Source organism: Somniosus microcephalus, chromosome 4 (genome assembly GCF_052327205.1).
Source record: "Somniosus microcephalus isolate GS21.2 chromosome 4, FLI_Smic_1.0, whole genome shotgun sequence".
NCBI lineage: Eukaryota > Metazoa > Chordata > Chondrichthyes > Squaliformes > Somniosidae > Somniosus > Somniosus microcephalus.
The window spans coordinates 135,445,013-135,468,473 of NC_140990.1; the positions used below are offsets into that span (position 1 = coordinate 135,445,013).

The 23,461-nt window shown below is 49.1% G+C and overlaps 1 protein-coding gene across 1 annotated transcript; it reads left to right on the top strand.

Moving 5' to 3' along the window:
• Window positions 1-1,418: 1,418 nt before the first annotated feature.
• Window positions 1,419-23,229, top strand: LOC147119812 (uncharacterized). Its single transcript, XM_085985271.1, has 2 exons — window positions 1,419-1,644; window positions 21,935-23,229. The coding sequence occupies exon 2, from the start codon at window positions 22,026-22,028 to the stop codon at window positions 23,061-23,063; it is 1,038 nt and encodes a 345-aa protein (XP_085841397.1). The 5' UTR covers window positions 1,419-1,644; window positions 21,935-22,025; the 3' UTR covers window positions 23,064-23,229.
• Window positions 23,230-23,461: the final 232 nt, after the last annotated feature.

Genomic DNA, 23,461 nt, shown 5'->3' on the forward strand with positions numbered 1-23,461 from the left:
GATCAGTGCTTGGGCCCCAGCTATTCACAATATATATCAATGATTTGGAGGAGGGAACCAAATGTAATATTTCCAAGTTTGCTGATGACACGAAACTAGGTGGGCTTGTGAGTTGTGAGGAGGATGCAAAGAGGCTTCAAGGCGACTTAGACAAGTTGAGTGAGTGGGCAAATACATGGCAGATGCAGGATAATGAGGATAAATGTGAAGTTATCCACTTCATTAGGAAAAACAGAAAGGTAGAGTATTATTTAAATGGTGCTAGATTGGGAAATACTGATGTACAAAGGGACCTGGGCGTCCTTATACACCAGTCACTGAAAGTAAACATGCAGGTGCAGCAAGCAGTTAGGAAGGCAAATGGTATGTTGGCCTTCTTTGCAAGAGGATTTGAGTACAGGAGCAAGGATGTCTTACTACAGTTGTACAGGGCCTTGGTGAGACCACACCTAGAGTACTGTGTGCAGTTTTGGTCTCCTTACCTAAGAAAGGATATACTTGCCATACAGGGAGTGCAGCAAAGGTTCACCAAACTGATTCCTGGGATGGCAGGACTGGCGTATGAGGAGAGATTGGATCAACTAGGCCTGTATTCACTAGCGTTAAGAAGAATGAGAGGGGATCTCATTGAAATGTATAAAATTCTGACAGGGCTAGACAGACTGGATGCAGGGAGGATGTTTCCCCTGGCTGGGGGTCTAGAACGAGGGCTCACAGTCTCAGGATACGTGGTAGGACATTTAGGAGACATTTCTTCACTCAGAGGGTGGTGAACCTGTGGAATTCTCTACCACAGAAGGCTGTGGAGGCCAAGTCACTAAATATATTTAAGGAGATAAATAGATTTCTAGACCCAAAAGGCATCAAGGGACATGGGGAGAGAGCGGGAATATGGTAGTGAGATAGAGGATCAGCCATGATCATACTAAATGGCAGAGCAGGCTCGAAGGTCCAAATGGCCTATTCCTGCTCCTATTTTTCTATGTTTTTATGTTTAAGCCTTTTACTCAAACTGAACAAGCTTCGGGATAGATGTGGTAGAAGGCGATCTAGGTGAGAAGTGATATAAGTTAGAGTAAGAAAGGGCCCAAAAATGGAACAGTCGGTAACAGAACAGAAGATTAGTCTCCTCTGATCAAGGATTGTGTGTTTGGAACAAAGCTGATTTATTAACTATTATACAGATTATTAATCTTCAGCCCAGGTATAGGGGTTACGAAGATCAACAGAAACACACTCTAACTGCCAGAATGAATACGGTTCAGTGCTCAATGCAATCCCAGTAAATCCTGTTCTATTCACTGATGCGGTCTTTCAATGGCGGTGATTTTACCCAGCATTCGCCACGGGTGAGAATGTGCCGCACACTGACTACAGGAGGCCAGTGCGCAGGCGCGGGACCGCCAGGGTTTGGAGCATGCGCGGTGTGTATGATTGGTGAAATGGGTTCTACCAAGCAGCTCTGGTTAATCCGTGAGAAGCGGCCGAACGGAGCGGAGTAATGGACCGGCGGGTGGGCGGGGAGGTTTCATAAACAACTGCTGTAGGCCGCAAACCCCGAATAATAACCTGAAGGTCCCGGGTTTGCAGTTTCGGGCCTTCTCCCTGTCACAGGCCCAGGCTAACAGCCGTCATCTTGATTCAGTGAGTAGCAAAGCGCATGCGCAGACATCTTGGTGAAGAACAAAGAGTAGGCGGGGCTTCAGTGTCTGTTCCCAACCGGGTCCCAGTGCCCGGGAGAATAAATCATTGACTCAGTTATTTGATTCAGATTCGACACACTTCGGATTTCTCAGCATCTTTCTTGAAGGCGCTGGTAAAAGCAATGCATACGGTTAACATCCCACACAATTGTAACAGAAGAGCCTCAGAGCTGGGACCCCTTGTACAGTCCCAGGATAGGAATCTCCATGTACAGCCCCAGGGTTGGAATCCCCTTGTACAGTCCCAGGGTTGGAATCCCCTTGTACAGTCCCACGGTTGGAATCCCCTTGTACAGTCCCAGGGTTGGAATCCCCATGCACAGTCCCAGGATAGGAATCCCCATGTACAGTCCCAGTGTTAGAATCCCCATGTACAGTCCCAGGGTTAGAATCCCCATATACAGTCCCAGGGTTGGAATCCCCATGTACAGTCCCAGGGTTAGAATCCCCATGTACAGTCTCAGGGTTGGAATCCCCATGTACAGTCCTCGGGTTGGAATCCCCATGTACAGTCCCAGGATAGGAATCCCCATGTACAGTCCCAGGGTTGGAATCCCCATGTACAGTCCCAGGGTTGGAATCCCCATGTACAGTCCCAGGGTTGGAATCCCCATGTACAGTCCTAGGGTTGGAATCCCCATGTACAGTCCCAGGATAGGAATCCCCATGTACAGTCCCAGGGTTGCAATCCCCATGTACAGTCCCAGGGTTGGAATCCCCATGTACAGTCCCAGAGTTAGAATCCCCATGTACAGTCCCAGGGTTGGAATCCCCATGTACAGTCCCAGGGTTAGAATCCCCATAGAAACATAGAAGATAGGAGCAGGAGTAGGCCATTCGGCCCCTCGAGCCTGCTCCGCCATTTAATGAGATCATGGCTGATCATCCAAACTCAGTACCCTGTCCCTGCCTTCTCCCCATATCCCTTGATCCCTTTAGCCTTAAGAAATATATCTAACTCCTTCTTGAATATATTTAATGAATTCGCCTCAACCGCCTTCTGTGGTAGAGAATTCCACAAGTTCACCATTCTCTGGGTGAAGAAATTCCGCATCTTTGTCCTAAATGGCTTACCACGTATCTTTGGACTGTGACCCCTGGTTCTGGACTCCCCCGCCATTGGGAACATCCTTCCTGCATCTAGTCTGTCTAGTCCTGTTAGAATTTTATAAGTTTCAATGAGATCCCCTCTCATTCTTCTAAACTCCAGTGAGTATAAGCCCAATCGACCCAATCTCTCCTCATACGTCATTCCTGCCATCCCAGGTATCAGTCTGGTGAATCTTCGCTGCACTCCTTCCATGGCAAGAACATCCTTCCTCAGATAAGACGACCAAAAGTGCACACAATACTCAAGGTGTGGTCTCACCAAGGCCCTGTACAACTGCAGCAAGACATCCTTGTTCCTGTACTCAAACCCTCTCGCTACAAAGGCCAACATACCATTTGCCTTCTTAACCGCCTGCTGCACCTGCATGCTTACATTCAGCGACTGGTGCACAAGGACACCCAGGTCTCGTTGCACTTGCCCTTCTCCAAATCTATTGCCGTTCAGATAATAATCTGTCTTCCTGTTTTTGCCACCAAAGTGGATAACCTCGCGGCGGCAGGCAGGCGGACCTGCGAGGGAACGATGCGGCTGAGCGGCGGCAGTTTAAAACGCCGCTCTGAGACCAGGTAGGTCTCAGAGCAGCGGCGGCAGGCAGTCCCAGGATAGGAATCCCCATGTACAGTCCCAGGGTTGCAATCCCCATGTACAGTCCCAGGGTTGGAATCCCCATGTACAGTCCCAGAGTTAGAATCCCCATGTACAGTCCCAGGGTTGGAATCCCCATGTACAGTCCCAGGGTTAGAATCCCCATAGAAACATAGAAGATAGGAGCAGGAGTAGGCCATTCGGCCCCTCGAGCCTGCTCCGCCATTTAATGAGATCATGGCTGATCATCCAAACTCAGTACCCTGTCCCTGCCTTCTCCCCATATCCCTTGATCCCTTTAGCCTTAAGAAATATATCTAACTCCTTCTTGAATATATTTAATGAATTCGCCTCAACCGCCTTCTGTGGTAGAGAATTCCACAAGTTCACCATTCTCTGGGTGAAGAAATTCCGCATCTTTGTCCTAAATGGCTTACCACGTATCTTTGGACTGTGACCCCTGGTTCTGGACTCCCCCGCCATTGGGAACATCCTTCCTGCATCTAGTCTGTCTAGTCCTGTTAGAATTTTATAAGTTTCAATGAGATCCCCTCTCATTCTTCTAAACTCCAGTGAGTATAAGCCCAATCGACCCAATCTCTCCTCATACGTCATTCCTGCCATCCCAGGTATCAGTCTGGTGAATCTTCGCTGCACTCCTTCCATGGCAAGAACATCCTTCCTCAGATAAGACGACCAAAAGTGCACACAATACTCAAGGTGTGGTCTCACCAAGGCCCTGTACAACTGCAGCAAGACATCCTTGTTCCTGTACTCAAACCCTCTCGCTACAAAGGCCAACATACCATTTGCCTTCTTAACCGCCTGCTGCACCTGCATGCTTACATTCAGCGACTGGTGCACAAGGACACCCAGGTCTCGTTGCACTTGCCCTTCTCCAAATCTATTGCCGTTCAGATAATAATCTGTCTTCCTGTTTTTGCCACCAAAGTGGATAACCTCGCGGCGGCAGGCAGGCGGACCTGCGAGGGAACGATGCGGCTGAGCGGCGGCAGTTTAAAACGCCGCTCTGAGACCAGGTAGGTCTCAGAGCAGCGGCGGCAGGCAGGCGGACCTGCAAGGGAACGAGGCGGCTGAGCGGCGGCAGTTTAAAAAGCGGCTCCGAGACCAGGTAGGCCTCAGAGCAGCGACGGCAGGCAGGCGGACCTGCAAGGGAACGAGGCGGCTGAGCGGCGGCAGTTTAAAAAGCGGTTCCGAGACCAGGTAGGCTTACTAATCTGCAGTCTCCGAGCTCAGAGGGAGGGAGAGAAGTAAAAAGTAATCGAAGTGTGACATCACCAGAAAGCAGGTAAGTGATTGCTTGGTGAGTATTTCTCTCTTTTTAAACTTTAACTCTGTGGTTTATAGTTACTAAGGTCTCTCTGGTGTAGCGGGGACTGTTGTAAACCATTTAACTAGTGTAATTGGTGGGATTGATTTGATTCAGTTTAATTTCAATTAATTAAAGGGTAAGTCATGGCAGGACAGCCCAACCACGTGGTATGCTCCTCCTGCGCTATGTGGGAACTCAGGGACACTTCCTGTGTCCCTGACAACTACGTGTGCAGGAAGTGTATCCAGCTGCAGCTACTGACAGACCGCATTGCGGCGCTGGAGCTGCGATTGGATGCATACTGTAACGTTCGCGATGCTGAGGACGTCGTGAATAGCACGTTTAGGGAGTTGGACACACTGCAGGTAGAGGTTGGACAGGCAGAAAGGGAAGGGGTGACCAACAGGCAGAGTACTAGGCGCAGACAGGTAGTGCAGGTGTCCCCTGTGGACATCCCCCCCCTCAAACAGATACACCACTTTGAGTACTGTTGGGGGGGATGGCTTATCAGAGGAAGGCAGCAGCAGCCAACTTCCTAGCACCAGGGGTGGCTCTGCTGCACAGGACGGGAGGAAAAAGAGGGGTAGAGCTATTGTAGGAGTCTCTGCACTCCTAGCAAAGAATCTATAAACTTACTAGTAGTTAACAAACTGAGTTTAATATACTGAAACTTTACAAAACAAGAAAATGCAGGAGAAGCTCTAAACAGGTCTATTCACTATCACTCCACACGAGGACTGGCTGGAAACGCCCTCTACCTCTGACGTCATGACGCCGTCACGTTTCCCGCCGTTGGGGACGTCACATTGCGATTTTGTCGATCTAGCTCTGTTTAACCAGAGCCCACATTAAAAGGTAATAAACATGATTAAAGGCAATTGTACAAGTCACTGTGAGAGTCTCTTAGTGGCTTTGCCACACTATAGTAATAGGGGATTCTATTGTAAGGGGAATAGATAGGCGTTTCTGCGGCCGCAAACGAGACTCCAGGATGGTGTGTTGCCTCCCTGATGCAAGGGTCAAGGATGTCTTAGAGCGGCTGCAGAACATTTTGGAAGGGGAGGGTGAACAGCCAGTTGTCCTGGTGCATATAGGTACCAACGATATAGGTAAAAAGCGGGATGAGGTACTAAAAGCAGAATATAGGGAGTTAGGAGGTAATTAAAAAATAGGACCTCAAAGGTAGTAATCTCAGGATTGCTACCAGTGCCACGTGCTAGTCAGAGTAGAAATAGAAGGATATTTCAGATGAATACGTGGCTAGAGGAATGGTGCAACGGGGAGGGATTCAAGTTCCTGGGACATTGGAACCGGTTCTGGGGGAGGTGGGACCAGTTCAAACCGGATGGTTTGCACCTGGGCAGGGCTGAAACCGTTGTCCTAGGGGGAGTGTTTGCTAGTGCTCTGGGGGAGGGTTTAAACTAAGATGGCAGGGGGTTGGGAACCTAAGCAGGGGGACAGAGGAAAGGGAAACAAGGATAAAAGCAAAAGAAAGGAAGGGAAAAAACAAAAGTGGCAGTCAGAGAAATCAACGGTTTAAATCAAACATGGCCACAGTAAAAAATAATTCTAATAGGTCTAAGAGCGTTAAAAAAATAAGCCTGAAAGCTTTGTGTCTTAATGCGAGGAACATTCGTAATAAGGTGGATGAATTGGCTGCGCAAATAGAGGTAAACGAATATGATTTGGTTGGGATTACAGAAACGTGGCTCAAAGATGGCCAAGGCTGGGAACTCAACATCCAGGGGTATTCGATATTCAGGAAAGATAGGCAAAAAGGAAAGGGAGGTGGGGTAGCATTACTGGTTAAAGAAGGGATTAACACAATTGTAAGGAAGGATATTAGCTCTGATGATGTGGAATCTGGGTAGAATTGAGAAATACCAAGGGGCAGAAAACGTTAGTGGGGAGTGGTATATAGACCGCCAAACAGTAAGGCGGAGGTTGGGGATGGCATTAAAAGGGAAATTAAAGAAGCCTGCAATAACGGCACAGCAGTCATCATGGGTGACTTTAATCTACATATAGATTGGGCTAACAAAATTAGTAACAATACTGTGGAGGAGGAATTCCTAGAGTGTTTACGGGATGGTTTCCTGGACGAATATGTCGAGGAACCAACCAGAGATCAGGCCATCTTAGACTGGGCATTATGTAACGAGAAAGGATTAATTAGCAATCTTGTTGTACGAGGCCCCTTGGGTCGGAGCGAACATAATATGATCGAATTCTTCATTAAGATGGAGAATGAAGTAGTTGACTCCGAGACTTGCGTCCTAAATTTAAATAAAGGAAACTACGATGGTCTGAGGCGCGAGTTGGGTAGGATTGATTGGGGAATGTCACTCAAAGTGTTGACGGTGGATAGACAATGGCAAACATTCAAAGACCGCATGGATGAACTACAGAATTTGTTCATCCCAGTTTGGCATAAAAATAAAACAAAAAAGGTGACTCAACCGTGGCTAACAAGGGATATTAGGGATAACATAAGATCCAAGGAGAGGACATATAAATTGGCCAGAAAAAGCAGTAAACCTGAGGATTGGGAGCAGTTTAGGATTCAACAAAGGAGGACCAAGAGATTAATGAAGAAAGGGAAAATAGAATATGAGAGTAAGCTTGCAGGGAACATAAAAACTGACTGTTAAAGCTTTTATAGATATGTGAAGAGAAAAAGATTGGTGAAGTCAAGCGTAGGTCCCTTGCAGTCAGAATCAGGGGAATTTATAATGGGGAACAAAGAAATGGAGAACCAATTTAAATACATATTTTGGTTCTGTCTTCACAAAGGAGGACACAAATAACCTCCCAGAGATGTCGGGGAACATAGGGTCTGATGAAAGGGAGGAACTGAAATAAATCAGTATTTGTAGGGAAATGGTTACGGAAATTGATGGGATTGAAGGTTGATTAATCCCCAGGGCCTGACAATCTACATCCTAGGGTACTTAAGGATGTGGCCCTAGAAATAGTTCATTCTTTGCTGATCATCTTCCAGCAATCGATGGAATCTGGAACAGTACCCATGGATTGGAGGGTGGCTAATGTTACCCCACTATTCAAAAAAGGTGGTAGAGAGAAAACGGGGAATTACAGACCGGTAAGCCTGACATTGGTAGTGGGGAAAATGCTAGAGTCCATTATAAAAGATGTAATAGCAGAGCACTTGGAAAACAGTGACAAGATCGGACAAAGTCAACATGGATTTACAAAAGGTACATCGTGCTTGACTAATCTACTGGAATTTTTTGAGGATGTAACTGGTAAACTAGATAAGGGAGAACCAGTGGATGTAGTGTATTTGGACTTTCAGAAGGCTTTCGATAAGGTTCCGCATAAGAGATTAGCGTGTAAAGTTAAGGCACATGGGATTGGGGGCAAGGTATTGTCTTGGATAGAGAACTGGTTGGCAGACAGAAAGCAAAGAGTTGGAATAAACGGGTCTTTTTCCGAGTGGCAGGCAGTGACTAGTGGGGTACCGCAGGGATCGTTACTTGGGCCCCAGCTATTCACAATATGTATTAATGATCTAGACAAGGGAACTAGATGTAATATCTCCAAATATGCAGACGACACAAAGCTGGGTGGGCATGTGTGCTGTGAGGAGGATGCCGAGAAACTCCAGGATGATTTGGACAGGTTGGGTGACTGGGCAAAAGCATGGCAGATGCAATATAACGTGAATAAATGCGAGGTTATCCTTTGGTGGCAAAAACAGGAAGGCAGATTATTATCTGAATGGCAATAGATTGGGAGAAGGGGAAGTGCAACGAGACCTGGGTGTCCTTGTGCACCAGTCGCTGAAGGTAAGCATGCAGGTGCAGCAGGCGGTTGAGAAGGCAAATGGCATGTTGGCGTTCTTGGCAAAAGGGTTTGAGTACAGGAACAAGGATGTCTTGCTGCAGTTATACAGGGTCTTGGTGAGACCACATCTTGAGTATTGTGTGCAGTTTTGGTCGCCTTATCTGAGGAAGGATGTTCTTGCCATGGAAGGAGTGCAGCGAAGATTCACCAGGCTGATACCTGGGATGGCAGGAATGACGTATGAGGAGAGATTGGGTCGATTGGGCTTGTACTCGCTGGAGTTTAGAAGAATGAAAGGGGATCTCATTGAAACTTATAACAGTCTAAGGATAAGGGGTAGGCAATTTAGGACAGAAATGAGGAGGAATTTCTTCACCCAGAGAGTGGTGAGCCTGTGGAATTCTCTACCACAGAAGGCAGTGGAGGCCAATACATTAAATATATTCAAGAAGGAGTTGGATATATTTCTTCAGGCTAAAGGGATCAAGGGATATGGGGAGAAAGCAGGGACCGGGTACTGAATTTGGATGATCAGCCATGATCGCATTGAATGGCGGAGCAGGCTCGAGGGGCCGAATGGCCTACTCCTGCTCCTATCTTCTATGTTTATGTTTCTATGTAACACTCTTAGACCTTTTAGAATTATTATTTACTGGGGCCATGTTTGATTTAAACCCTTGATTTCTCTGACTGCCACCTTTGCTTTTCTCCTTCCTGTCTTTTGCTTCTATCCTTGTTTCCCTTTCCTCTGTCTCCCTGCTCAGGTTCACAACCCCCTGCCATTTTAGTTTAAACCCTCCCCCAGAGCACTAGCAAACACTCCCCCTAGGACATCGGTCCCTGTCCTGCCCAGGTGCAAACCGTCCAGTTTATACTGGTCCCACCTCCACCAGAACCGGTTCCAATGTCCCAGGAATTTGACTCCCTCCCCCTTGCACCATTCCTCTAGCAACGTATTCATCTGAAATATCCTTCTATTTCTACTCTGACTAGCACGTGGCACTGGTAGCAGTCCTGAGATTACTACCTTTTGAGGCCCTATTTTTTTAATTTACCTCCTAACGCCCTATATTCAGCTTTTAGGACCTCATCCTGTTTTTTTACCTATATCGTTGGTACCTATATGCACCACGACAACTGGCTGTTCACACTCCCCTTCCAAAATGCTCTGCAGCTGCTCTAAGACATCCTTGACCCTTGCACCAGGGTAGCAACATACCATCCTGGAGTCTCGTTTGAGGCCGCAGAAACGCCTATCTATTCCCCTTACAATAGAATCCCCTATCACTATAGCTCTACCCCTCTTTTTCCTCCCGCCCTGTGCAGCAGAACCAGCCATGGTGCCAGGAAGTTTGCTGCTGCTGCCTTCCTCTGATAATCCATCCTCCCCAACAATATCCAAAGCGGTATATCTGTGTGAGAGGGGGATGGTCACAGTTGACCACTGCACTACCTGCCTATGCCTTACTCTGCCTGGTGGTCACCCATTCCCTTCCTGCCTGTGCATCCTTTACCTGCGGTGTGACCAACTGATTAAACGTGATATCCACGATGTCCTCAGCATCGCGAATGCTCCAGTATGTATCCATTCGCAGCCCCAGCGCCGCAATGCGGTCTGCCAGTAGCTGCAGCTGGATACACTTCCCGCACACATGGTCGTCAGGGACACAGGAAGTGTCCCTGATTTCCCACATAGTGCAGGAGGAGCATACCACAGCGCCAAGCTGTACTGCCATGACTTACCCTTTAATTAATTCAAATTAAATTAAGTCAAATCTATCCCACCAATTACACTAAAATTAAATGATATACTCAAGGGCCCTTCTTTACCAGCAGTCCCCGCTACACAACAGAAACCCTAGAAACTATAAACCACAAAGTTAAAGTTTGGAAAAAAGTGAGAAAGAGGGAAATACTCACCAACCAATCACTTACCTGCTTTCTGGTGACGTCACACTTCAATTACTTTTTACTTCTCTCTCCTCTCACAGGTCCGCCTCTCCCGCTCTCGGAGCTCGGTTTAAATCAGCCTCTCCCGCCTCTTCTCTCGCAGGTCCGCCTCTCCCGCTCTCGGAGCTAGGTTTAAATCAGCCTCTCCACTCGCAGGTCCGCCTATCCCGCTCTCGGAGCTCGGTTTAAATCTGCCTCTCCCGCCTCTCCTCTCTCAGGTCCGCCTCTCCACGCTCTCGGAGATAGGTTTAAATCAGCCTCTTCCGCCTTTCCTCTCGCAGGTCCGCCTCTCCCGCTCTCGGAGCTCGGTTTAAATCAGCATCTCCCGCCTCTCCTCTCGCAGGTCCGCCTCTCCCGCTCTCGGAGCTCGGTTTAAATCTGCCTCTCCCGCCTCTCCTCTCGCAGGTCCGCCTCTCCCGCTTTCGGAGCTCGGTTTAAATCAGCCTCTCCTCTCGCAGGTCCGCCTCTCCTGCTCTCGGAGCTCAGTTTAAATCAGCCTCTCCCGCCTCTCCTCTCGCAGGTCCGCCTCTCCCACTCTCGGAGCTCAGTTTATATCAGCATCTCCCGCCTCTCCTCTCGCAGGTCCGCCTCTCCCGCTCTCGGAGCTCGGTTTAAATCTGCCTCTCCCGCCGCTCCTCTCGCAGGTCCGCCTCTCCCGCCTCGGAGCTCGGTTAAAATCAGCCTCTCCCGCCTCTCCTCTCGCAGGTCCGCCTCTCCTGCTCTCGGAGCTCGGTTTAAATCAGCCTCTCCCACCTCTCCTCTCGCAGGTCCGCCTCTCCCACTCTCGGAGCTCAGTTTAAATTAGCATCTCCCGCCTCTCCTCTCGCAGGTCCGCCTCTCCCGCTCTCGGAGCTCGGTTTAAATCTGCCTCTCCCGCCACTCCTCACGCAGGTCCGCCTCTCCCGCCTCGGAGCTCGGTTTAAATCAGCCTCTCCCGCCTCTCCTCTCGCAGGTCCGCCTCTACCGCTCTCGGAGCTCGGTTTAAATCAGCCTCTCCCGCGTCTCCTCCCGCAGGTCCACCTCTCCCGCTCTCGGAGCTCGGTTTAAATCAACCTCTCCCACATCTCCTCTTGCAGGTCCACCATGTACAGTCCCAGTGTTGGAATCCCCATATACAGTCCCAAGGTTGGAATCCCCATGTACAGTCCCAGTGTTGGAATCCCCATGTACAGTCCCAGGGATGGAATCCCCAGGTACAGTCCCAGGGATGGAATCCCCAGGTACAGTCCCAGGGATGGAATCCCCATGTACAGTCCCAGGGTTAGAATCTCCATGTACAGTCCCAGGGATGGAATCCCCATGTACAGTCCCAGGGATGGAATCCCCGTGTACAGTCCCAGGGATGGAATCCCCAGGTACAGTCCCAGGGATGGAATCCCCATGTACAGTCCCAGGGTTAGAATCTCCATGTACAGTCCCAGGGATGGAATCCCCCTGTACAGTCCCAGGGTTAGAATCTCCATGTACAGTCCCAGGATTAGAATACCCATGTACAGTCCCAGGGTTAGAATCCCCATTCACAGTCCCAGGGTTGGAATCCCCATGTACAGTCCCAGGGTTGGAATCCCCATGGACAGTCCCATGGTTAGAATCCCCATGTACAGTCCCAGGGTTAGAATCCCCATGTACAGTCCCAGGATCAGAATCCCTATATACAGTCCCAGGGTTGGACTCCCCATGTACAGTCCCAGGGTTGGAATCCCCATGTACAGTCTCCGGGTTGGAATCCCCATGTACGGTCCCAGGGTTGGAATCCCCATGTACAGTCCCAGGATTAGAATCCCTATATACCGTCCCAGGGTTGGAATCCCCATGTACAGTCCCAGGGTTGGAATCCCCATGTACAGTCCCAAGGTTAGAATCCACATGTACAGTCCCAGGGTTAGAATCCCCATGTACATTCCCAGGGTTGGAATCCCCGTGTACAGTCCCAGGTTTGGAATCCCTGTGTACAGTCCCAGTGTTGGAATCCCCATGTACAGTCCCAGGGTTGGAATCCCCATGTACGGTCCCAGGGTTGGAATCCCCATGTACAGTCTCCGGGTTGGAATTCCCATGTACAGTCCCAGGGTTGGAATCCCCATGTACAGTCTCCGGGTTGGAATCCCCATGTACGGTCCCGGGTTGGAATCCCCATGTACAGTCCCAGGATTAGAATCCCTATATACAGTCCCAGGGTTGGAATCCCCATGTACAGCCCCAGGGTTGGAAACCCCATGTACGGTCCCAGGGTTGGAATCCCCATGTACAGTCCCAGGGTTGGAATCCCCATGTACAGCCCCAGGGTTGGAAACCCCATGTACGGTCCCAGGGTTGGAATCCCCATGTACAGTCCCAGGGTTGGAATCCCCATGTACAGTCCCAGGGTTAGAATCCCCATGTACAGTCCCAGGGTTGGAATCCCCATGTACAGTCCCAGGGCTGGAATCCCCATGTACAGTCCCAGGGTTGGAATCCCCATGTACAGTTCCAGGGTTAGAATCCCCATGTACAGTCCCAGGGTTAGAATCCCCATGTACAGTCCCAGGGTTAGAATCCCCATGTACAGTCCCAGGGCTGGAATCCCCATGTACAGTCCCAGGGGTAGAATCCCCATGTACAGTCCCAGGGTTAGAATCCCCATGTGCAGTCCCAGGGTTAGAATCCCCATGTACAGTCCCAGGGCTGGAATCCCCATGTACAATCCCAGGGTTAGAATCCCCATGTACAGTCCCAGGGGTAGAATCCCCATGTACAGTCCCAGGGTTGGAATCCCTCAGCAACACCGAGTGCAGGTCTCAGGCCCCGAGTCAGAGCCAGCGGACGTGCGGCCAGGACCCCGGCACCATTAACACCAGGGTGCAGCACCTCCCACAGACAAGAAATACAACAACTTGCATTTATACAGAAAGCATTGGTGGGAGTTGTTTATAGGCCCCCTGATGTGCCTTCAATAACCACAAAACTAGAAGTTATAGACTTTAACAAGTTGGCTTTTAATCACTAAGATCAGAGCTAACATCTCAACACACTGACTGGCTCGCAGGAATGAGTCATACAGGTTAGTCAGGAAAGAGGAAGTGAAACTATACACCGTGTGGGCGAGGGTAATATACATGAGTGCAAAACGAATACAGGCAAGAACGAATACAGGCAAGAACAAACAGATTTCATTACATTCACCCCTTCTTTAGATTTAATCCATCGGGGTGATGTTTCTTAAAAGTTGGTATAAGTGAGTCTGTCAGGAGGTTTTGCAGTTCTCAGTGATCGGCGCAAAGCCGGTTGAGGTGCCTCTAGGGGAGTGGTTTCTGGTTCCTCCACTGTCCGGGCCTCCGCAGTGTCTTCCAGGTTATCTGCAGTGTCCTCCAGGTTAAAGTTGGGTATTGATACCTCTGGGCACCCTGTCTCTTTGTAGTGCAGGTCTTCATCGGGTAGTCTCCCATCGTTCTCTTCCCTCCCCGAGGGAGCGAGGTCTTTTATGGAAACAGTGGCCTCTCGCCCGTCAGAGTATTCGATATAGGCGTACTGAGGGTTTGCATGGAGGAGCTGTACCTTTTCCACAAGGGGGTCCGTTTTATGGCCTCTCACGTGCTTCCGCAATAGTACTGTCCCCGGGGACGTCAGCCACGCGGGTAGAGATATGCCCGAGGTCGATTTCCAGGGGAAAACGAACATCTTTTCGTGAGGGGTAGCGTTAGTGGCTGTACATAACAGAGACCTTATGGAGTGGAGCACGTCTGGGAGGACTTCCTGCCAGCGGGAGGTCGGAAGGCCTTTTGACTTTAAGGCTAACGTGACAGCCTTCCAAACAGTAGCATTCTCCCTTTCCACTTGCCCATTACCCCAGGGGTTGTAGCTAGTGGTTCTGCTAGTGGCTATCCCCTTCGAGAGCAAGAACTGGCGCAGTTCGTCACTCATAAATGACGTCCCCCTATCGCTGTGTATGTAGTTCGGCATGCCAAACATGCAGAATAGATTACCGAGACACTTGATGACCGTGGCACTGGTCATGTCTGGGCAGGGAATGGCGAAGGGGAAGCGGGAATATTCATCGATGATATTGAGGAAGTATACGTTACGGTCGGCAGAGGGAAGGGGTCCCTTGAAGTCCAGACTTAGGCGCTCGAATGGCCGTGTGGCTTTGATAAGGTGTGCACGGTCAGGCCTGTAGAAACGAGGCTTGCATTCCGCACAGATGCGGCAGGCTCTGGTCATTGCCCTGACCTCCTCGATGGAGTGGGGCAGATTGCGGGACTTTATAAAATGGTATAGTCGGGTGACCCCTGGGTGACAGAGGTCGTTGTGGAGACCCTGTAATTTGTCCGTATGAATGCTGGCACACATTCCCCGCGATAGGGCGTCTGGGGGTTCATTAAGGGCTCCCGGCCTGTACATAATATCATAGTCGAACGTGGATAGTTCGATCCTCCAGCTGAGTATTTTGTCATTCTTGATTTTCCCCCTTTGTTATTAAACATGAAAGCCACCGACCGCTGGTCGGTGAGCAGGGTGAAACGTTTGCCAGCTAGGTAGTGTCTCCAGTGCCGCACTGCCTCCACTATAGCCTGTGCCTCCTTCTCGACAGAAGACTGCCTGATTTCAGGTCCCTGAAGGGTTCGGGAGAAGAAGGCCACAGGTCTCCCAGGCTGATTGAGGGTCGCAGCTAAAGCAAAGTCTGACGCATCGCTTTCGACTTGAAAGGGAATGCTTTCGTCCACTGCACACAGTGCAGCCCTTTCAATGTCCTGTTTGATACTGGTGAAAGCCTCCCGAGCTTCAGCTGATAGTGGGAAGGACGTTGATTTAATGAGGGGTCGGGCCTTATCAGAGTAATTGGGCACCCATTGGGCATAATACAAAAAAAATCCCAGGCACCTTTTTAAAGCTTTGGGATTGTGTGGCAGGGGCAGTTCCTTTAGGGGGCGTAATCGGTCAGGGTCCGGTCCAATTACCCCATCTTCCACCACACAGCCGAGGATACAGAGACGGGTTGTGTTGAAGACACATTTGTCTTCGTTGTAGATTGGATTCAGCTTTAGGGCAGTTTTTAAAAATCTCGCAAGATTTAGATCGTGGTCTTGCTGGTTGTGCCCGCAGAGAGTGACATTGTCCAGATAGGGGTAGGTAGCTTGTAGTTTAATCTCGTCAACCATGCGGTCCATCTCACGTTGGAAGACCGAGACCCCATTTGTTACCCCGAAGGGCACTCTGAGAAAATGGTAGAGGCGTCCGTTCGCCTCAAAGGCGGTGTATGGGCGGTCCTCCGTTCTAATGGGGAGCTGGTGATACGCGGATTTGAGGTCGATAGTCGAGAAGACTCGGTATTGCGCGATCTGGTTGACCATTTCTGATATGCGGGGTAAAGGGTAGGCGTCCAGCTGGGTATAAATATTAACAGTCTGGCTGTAGTCAATTACCATCCGTTTCTTTTCGCTATTTTTAACTATGATTACTTGGGCACGCCACGGGCTGGTGCTGCATTCAATAATGCCTTCCCGCAGGAGTCTGTCCACTTCCGCCTTGATAAAGTGTCTGTCTTCCAGACTGTACCGTCTACTTTTGGTCGCTATGGGCCTACAGTTCGGAGCGAGATTAGCGAATAAAGAGGGCGGGCTGATTTTTAAGGTTGATAGGCCACAGACTGTGAGTGGCGGCTGGGACCTGCCATATGCTAGCGTGACATTTTCGTGGTGGCACTGGAAGTCCAGGCCCAAGATTACATTAACACAGAGTCCTGGCATCACAAGGAGTTTAAAATCCTTGTAGTCCGTGCCTTTTACAGTCAGTGTTACCACACAGTAGCCCAAAATGTCTGAAGTGTAGGGCTTAGCAGCCATAGCAATTCTGCTCCGTGTAGGGGTTACCGTTAATGAGTGCTGCCGTACCAGGCTAGGGTGCGTAAAACTCTCGGTACTCCCACAGTCAATTAAACATTTCGTTAAATTCCCGTTTACCTGTATGTCCATCATGGTTTTTGTCAACGGGTGTGGCCTGGATTGATCCACCGTGATCGAAGCCACTGTTGGGCCCTGGGCGGCCGTTGAGTCGGGAAAAGATGGCGGATCCCAAGATGGCGGCCCGCACGGCACGCACGAGGCGGTGACAGAGTTGGAAATCGGATTCCCCCTGCAGACTTTGCTAAAATGCCCCTTTTTCTTACATTTGAAGCATGTAGCGTCCTTCGCTGGGCATCGTTGTCTGGAGTGCTTGGCCTGGCCGCAGAAGTAGTATTTCGGGCCTCGAGACATTGCCGCTGTAGTAGGACTCCTGGGTGAACTTCTGTGTGGGGACTCCGGCGGTGTAGAGCTGGTCTGAGACCTGGATGGGGAAGATGGCTGATTCCAAGATGGCGGCCCGCTCGGCGCGCACGAGGCGGAGAGGGCCGCATGGCCGGAAGAATAAGAGTCAGAGTTTTTCTGGGCCACGTCCAGCGATCGCGCAGTGGCCACTGCCTTTTTTTAAGTCCAGGACCTCCTTCTCCAGCAGTCTCTGCCGGATATAATTGAGGCCCGTGATATAGGAATCGCGGACCAATTCATCAGAGTACACGTTGGCCGTCACGGCCTTGCAGTTACAGTCCCGGACCAAGTCCTTTAGGCCCTGTAAGAAATTGTCCATTGATTCCTCAGGTCGCTGCATGCGTGTAGCCAGCAGATGTCTACCGTACACTTCGTTTACTGGCCTCTGGTATTGGGCCTTCAGGATAGTGATGGCCTCCGTGTAAGAGGTGGCGTCCCAGATGAACGAATAAATCCGATGATTAACGCGAGTAATCAGTCGACTCAGTTTATCTACCTCGCTAGTGGATGAGGCCCTCGCGAAGAGTTCGAAGCATTTGAGCCAGTGTCCAAATTGATTTGATGCTTCAGCAGAATGTGGGTCCAAGTCCAGACGCTCTGGTTTTAGGAGTCGATCCATCCTAGTATTCTTTAGTGATTAAAATTGATGTGCCTTCAATAACCACAAAACTAGAAGTTATAGGCCTAGAAATTCAGTAAGGCCCCGCCAGGTCTTTAGCGCCCGAAATTTAGCGCTCGCCCGGATTCCCGTAGCGCCCGCCTGAAATTCAGTTGCGACGGGCCAAGACAGAGGTGGGCGCTATTGCAGGGTTTGGCCGCCTCGCTTGGGGCGATGAAAGTCTATTTCAGGCGTCCAGCTGCCGCTGCACCACCCGATGCGGTGCGGCAGGCTGGGGTACTGCAGGCCTCCTCCTTCTTGTAAGGAGGAGCTGCCTGCAGCCGTGAGATCACTGCTGGATTCCCCCGGCAAATGAGCCCGGCACCACGGAGAAGTGCCGGGCTCGCGGGAGTCAGACAGCAATGCCGCGGGGGGGTGGTGCAGGAGTCCGGGGAGGGAGGTGCGGCCATGCGGCCGCCGGGAAAGCGGCCGGCCGCCCCTCCACCTTTATGCGCCGGCCTCTCGGAGCTGCAAGGCCCTGTTTTTCAAACGTTGTTTGCGGGCGAGGCGGCCGCAACTGAATTTGGCCTTCGGCACAGAATCGCGTTGGAACCGGGGCGCTGCGCACACCGATGACGTTATCGGTGCCGGCGCAGCGCTACCGGCTAACGCCGCTGTTAGGGACCAACTTAATTTCAGGCACTAAAAAGCTTTCGGCGCAACCCACTCTTTCGCCCCCTAAGTGGGCGCAAATGCGACTGAATTTCTCGGCCATAGACTTTAACAAGTTGGCTTTTAATCACTAAGATCAGAGCTAACATCTCAACACACTGACTGGCTCGCAGGAATGAGTCATACAGGTTAGTCAGGAAAGAGGAAGTGAAACTATACACCGTGTGGGGGAGGGTAATATACATGAGTGCAAAACGAATACAGGCAAGAACGAATACAGGCAAGAACAAACAGATTTCATTACACCCCCAATCATAGTTGTAATGTAGGGCAGAGTATAAATCGGGAAATTAGAGGCGCATGTAACAAGGGTAATACGGCAATCATGGGGGACTTTAATCTACATATGGACTGGGCAAACCAAATTTGCAGTAATAGTGTGGACGACGAATTAATGGAATGTATGCAAGATAGTTTTCTAGATCAGTATTATGAGGAATCAGCTAGGGAACAGCTATTTTAGATCTAGTATTGTGCAATGAGAAAGAGTTAATTAATATCCCTGTAGTAAAGGGGCCTTTAGGGAAGAGTGACCATAATATAATAGAATTTTATATTGAGTTGGAAAGTGATTGAGTTAAATCCGAAACTAGGGTCTTAGATCTAAACAAAGCAAACTACGTAGGTATGAGGGGCGAGTTGGCAAAGGTAGATTGGGAAACTACATTTAAAGGTATGATAGTAGACAAGCAATGGCTAGCATTTAAAGAATTAATACATAATTTACAGCAAATATACATTCCTTTCAGGCACAAAAACCCCACAGGAAAAGTGGTCCAACCGTGGCTGAGAAGAGAAGTTAAAGATAGTATTAGATCAAAGGAAGAGGCTTATAATGTTGCCAAAAAGAGTAGTAAGCCTGGGGATTGAGAGGGTTTTAGAATTCAGCAAAGGAGGACCAAGAAATTGATAAAGAAAGGGAAAATAGAATATGAGTAAACTAGCGAGAGACATTAAAACAGACTGTAAAAACTTCTACAGGTATGTAAAAAGGAAAAGATTAGTGAAAGTAAATGTGGGTCCCTTACAGGCTGAGACAGGAGAAATTATAATGGGGAATAAGGAAATGGCAGAGAACTTAAACAAATACTTTGTGTCTGTCTTCACTGAAGAAGATGCAAAAAACGTGCCGGAAATACTGGAGAACCAAGGGTCTCACGAAAATGAGGAACTGAAAGAAATTAGTATTAGTAAAAAAATTACTGGAGAAATTAATGGGACTGAAAGACGATAAATCCCCTGGACCTGATGGCCTACATCCTAGGATTTTGAAACAGGTGGCTATCGAGATAGTGGATGCATTGGTTGTCATTTTCCAAAATTCCATAGATTCGAGAACGATTCCCGTGGATTGGAAGGTAGCAAATCTAACCCCACTATTTAAGAAAGGAGGGAGAGAGAAAATGGGGAACTACAGACCAGTTAGCCTGACATCAGTAGCAGGGAAAATGCTAGAATCTATTATTAAGGACGTGGTAACAGGGCACTTAGAAAATAATAATAGGATTGGCCAAGTTTGCTGATGATAAAAAGCTGGGTGGGACTGTAAGTTGTGAGGAGGATGCAAGGAGGCTTCAAGGGGATATAGACAGGCTAAGTGAGTGGGCAAGAACATGACAAATGGAGTATAATGTGGAGAAATATGAAATTATTCAGTTTGGTAGGGAAAATAGAAAAGCAGAGTATTTTATAAATGGTGAGAGATTAGGAAATGTTGGTGTTCAGAGGGACCTGGGTGTCCTTGTACACGAATCACTGAAAGTTAACATACAGGTACAGCAAGCAATTAGGAAAGCAAATGGTATGTTGGCCTTTATTACAAGAGGATTTGAGTATAAGAGTAAAGACGTCTTACTCCAATTATATAGGGCCCTGGTGAGACCACACCTGGAGTACTGTGTACAGTTTTGGTCTCCTTACCTAAAGAAGGATATACTTGCTGTAAAGGGAGTGCAACAAAGGTTCACCAGACTGGTTCCTGGGATGGGGGAATTGTCCTATGAGGAGAGATTGAGTCGACTAGGCCTATATCCTCTAGAGTTTAGAAGAATGAGAGGTGATCTCATTGAAACATACAAAATTCTTACAGGGCTTGACAGGGTAGATGCAGGGAGGATGTTTCCCCTGGCTGGGAAGCCTAGAACCAAGGGGTCACAGTCTCAGAATAAGGGGTCGACCATTTAGGGCTGAGATGAGGAGAAATTTCTTCAATCAGAGGGTGGTGAATCTTTGGAACAAGTGATATGGGGATAGTGCAGGAAAGTGGAGATGAGGTAAAAGATCAGCCATGATCTTATTGAATAACGGAGCAGGCTCGAAGGCCAAATGTCGTCCTCCTGCTCCTATTTCCTATTTTCTTGTGTTCTTATACAGCAGAGGGAGCAATTCAGAGCTACCCCATCTCCTTTTGCTTTTTGCCTGTCCTTCCTAAATATTGAATATCCTTGGATATTCAGCTCCTAGCCTTGGTCACCCTGCAGCCATGTCTCCATAATCACAATTATATCATATCCGTTTACATCTAATTGCACTGTTAATTCATCTAACTTATTACGAATGCTTCGTGCATTCAGATACAATGCCTTTAGATTTGTCTTTTTAACATTTTTAGATATCTTAACATTTTTTTCTCCTATGGCCCTATTTGTCTTATTACCATTTGTTCTTACCTGGACCCTATTTGTTAGTGCACTCCTTTGTTTGTACGCTCTGTTCCTTCCTGACACAATCTGGTTATCTTTACTCCAATCACTTTCCTGCACTGCTTCCTTGTCTTTCCTCTTTAGCATTCTCGATTTCTCCACCGGGACCCTCCCCTCCCCCCACTATTTAGTTTAAAGCCCCATTAACCCCAGGGTGCAGCGCCTCCCCCAGACAAGAAACACAACAACTTGTATTTACACAGCAGAGGGAGCAATTCAGAGCCGGTTAGCATCAGGGTGGGCAGTGGATATGGAACTTGGTCCCTGGCCTCCTGTGTAGGGCTTTCTTGTTGCATCAGTTTGAGCTGGAGTGGAGAGGGGGGAGAAGCTGCTGGGTTTAACCCCCAGTACTTCTGAGCCCAGTGGGACCCAACAATTTCCAATGTGGGACTGTGAAGGGAGGTGGATTCTAGGGGAGATTAAGTTGCTAAACAGACACTGTCCGTACAGAGTAAAAGATTATTGTTTTAGGAGGAAGTATTTCTGTAGAGGCTTTCAATCCATTTTATATATACAGATTTTTAAAATTCTTTCGATGTGCGTGTCACTAGCAAGGCCAGCATATATTGCCAGTCCCCAGGTGCCCGTTGAGAAGGTGATGCTGGGCCTTCTTCTTGAACCTCTGCAGTCCGTGTGGTGAAGGTACTCTCAGAATGCTGTTAGGTGAGGAGTTCCAGGATTTTCACCCAGCGACGATGTAGGAACGGCGATACATGCCCAAGTCAGGATAGTGTGTGAATTGGAGAGGAACTAGGAGGTGATGCACCTGCTGCCCTTGTCCTTCTAGGTGGTGGAGGTCGCGTGGTTTGGGAGGTGCTGTCAAAGTTCTAGTCAAGTTGCAGATGGATAAAGTCGCTCTCCTTCAACCCTCCTCCTCCCACCTCGCTCTCTCTCCTCCCATAGAGGCCAGAGTCTTGTGTAGGCCCAGACCGGGTGGCGGGTTCCCTTCCCTGAAGGACATTAGTGAACCAGTTGGGTTTTTATGACAATCTGGCAGCTTTCATGGTCCCTTTTTTCTAGTGCCGGCCCCACAAATTCCCAGATTCATTCAGCTCAATTTCACAACCTGCCTTTGTGTTTTTGTGGGTTCTCTCTCACCCTCCCATTTTCCTGTTTTAAATTCATTTTGCAGGGTGTTGAAGGGGAGGATTTGCAGACGGGAAACTCAAACCAAACATCACTTCAAGATCTGACAGTCACTCGATTCATCAGGACCTTTGAACATGGAAGCAGATAGCACCGTTCAGAGTGGGGAGAAACCGTACACATGTTCTGTGTGTGGACGAGGCTTCAGCCGATCCTCTAGCCTGTCGAGACACAAGTGCAGTCACACTGGGGAGAAACCGTGTAAATGTGGGGAATGTGGGAAGCGATTCAACTACCCGTTTGAGCTGGAAACTCATCGACGAATTCACACTGGGGAGAGGCCGTTCACCTGCTCAGAGTGTGGGAAGGGATTCACTCGTTCATCCCACCTGCTGAGACACCAGCGTGTTCACACTGGGGACAGGCCGTTCACCTGCTCCGAGTGTGGGAAGGGATTCACTCAGTCATCAAACCTGCTGACACACCAACAAGTTCACACTGGGGAGAGGCTGTTCACCTGCTTCAAGTGTAGGAACGGTTCCACTCGTTCATCCCAACTGCTGAGACACCAGCGAGTTCACACTGGGGAGAGGCGGTTCACCTGCTCCGAGTGTGGGAAGGGATTCACTCAGTCATCAAACCTGCTGACACACCAACGAGTTCACACCGGGGAGAGGCTGTTCACCTGCTCCATGTGTGGGAAGGGATTCACTCGTTCATGCCAACTGCTGAGACACCAGCAAGTTCACAATGATGAAAGACCTTTTAAATGCCCGGACTGTGGGAAGTGCTATAAAAGTTCCGGGGAACTGACACGCCATCAGCATGTTCACACTGATGAGAGACCGTTCAGGTGCTCTCGCTGCGGGACTGGGTTCAGGCGATCATCTCACCTCACTGTACACCAGCGAGTTCACACTGGGGAGAAACCGTTCACCTGTTCTGAGTGTGGGAAGGGATTCACTCAGTCATCCAGCCTGCTGACACACCAGCGAGTTCACACTGGGGAGAGACTGTTCATCTGCTCTGAGTGTGGGAAGAGATTCACTCAGTCATCCGACCTGCTGACACACCAGCGAGTTCACACTGGGGAGAGGCCGTTCACCTGCTCCATGTGTGGGATGGGATTCACTCAGTCATCCAACCTGCTGAGACACCAGCGAGTTCACAAGTGACAGCAGAGGTTGGCTTCTGATGTCATTGCTGCTGTTAATTACATCCAGGACTGAATCATGTTCACACTGAGAGTTGAGGTTTGTTTCTGCTGATGTTAATAACCCCTGTACCTGGGCTGGTGTTTAATATTCTGGATATATGTCAAATAAATCAGTTTGCTTTAAACACATTGTTGTAGATTTTTGTCATTCCCACCTGAGTGTTTAGCATCACCTGGCTGGAGCTCAGAAAAGACAATCTGGGGGGAGGATCGTATGGCGGGAACAGAACTACAGCCTGGACACAGTCCTTCAGGGCCACACTGAGAGGGGCAAACGGCACTTTGGTCTTTCTCGCCTCTCTTCACTGACAGCAATGTCCCTGTGCAGGTTAATCTTGAGTCCTGTAAGGAATGTGT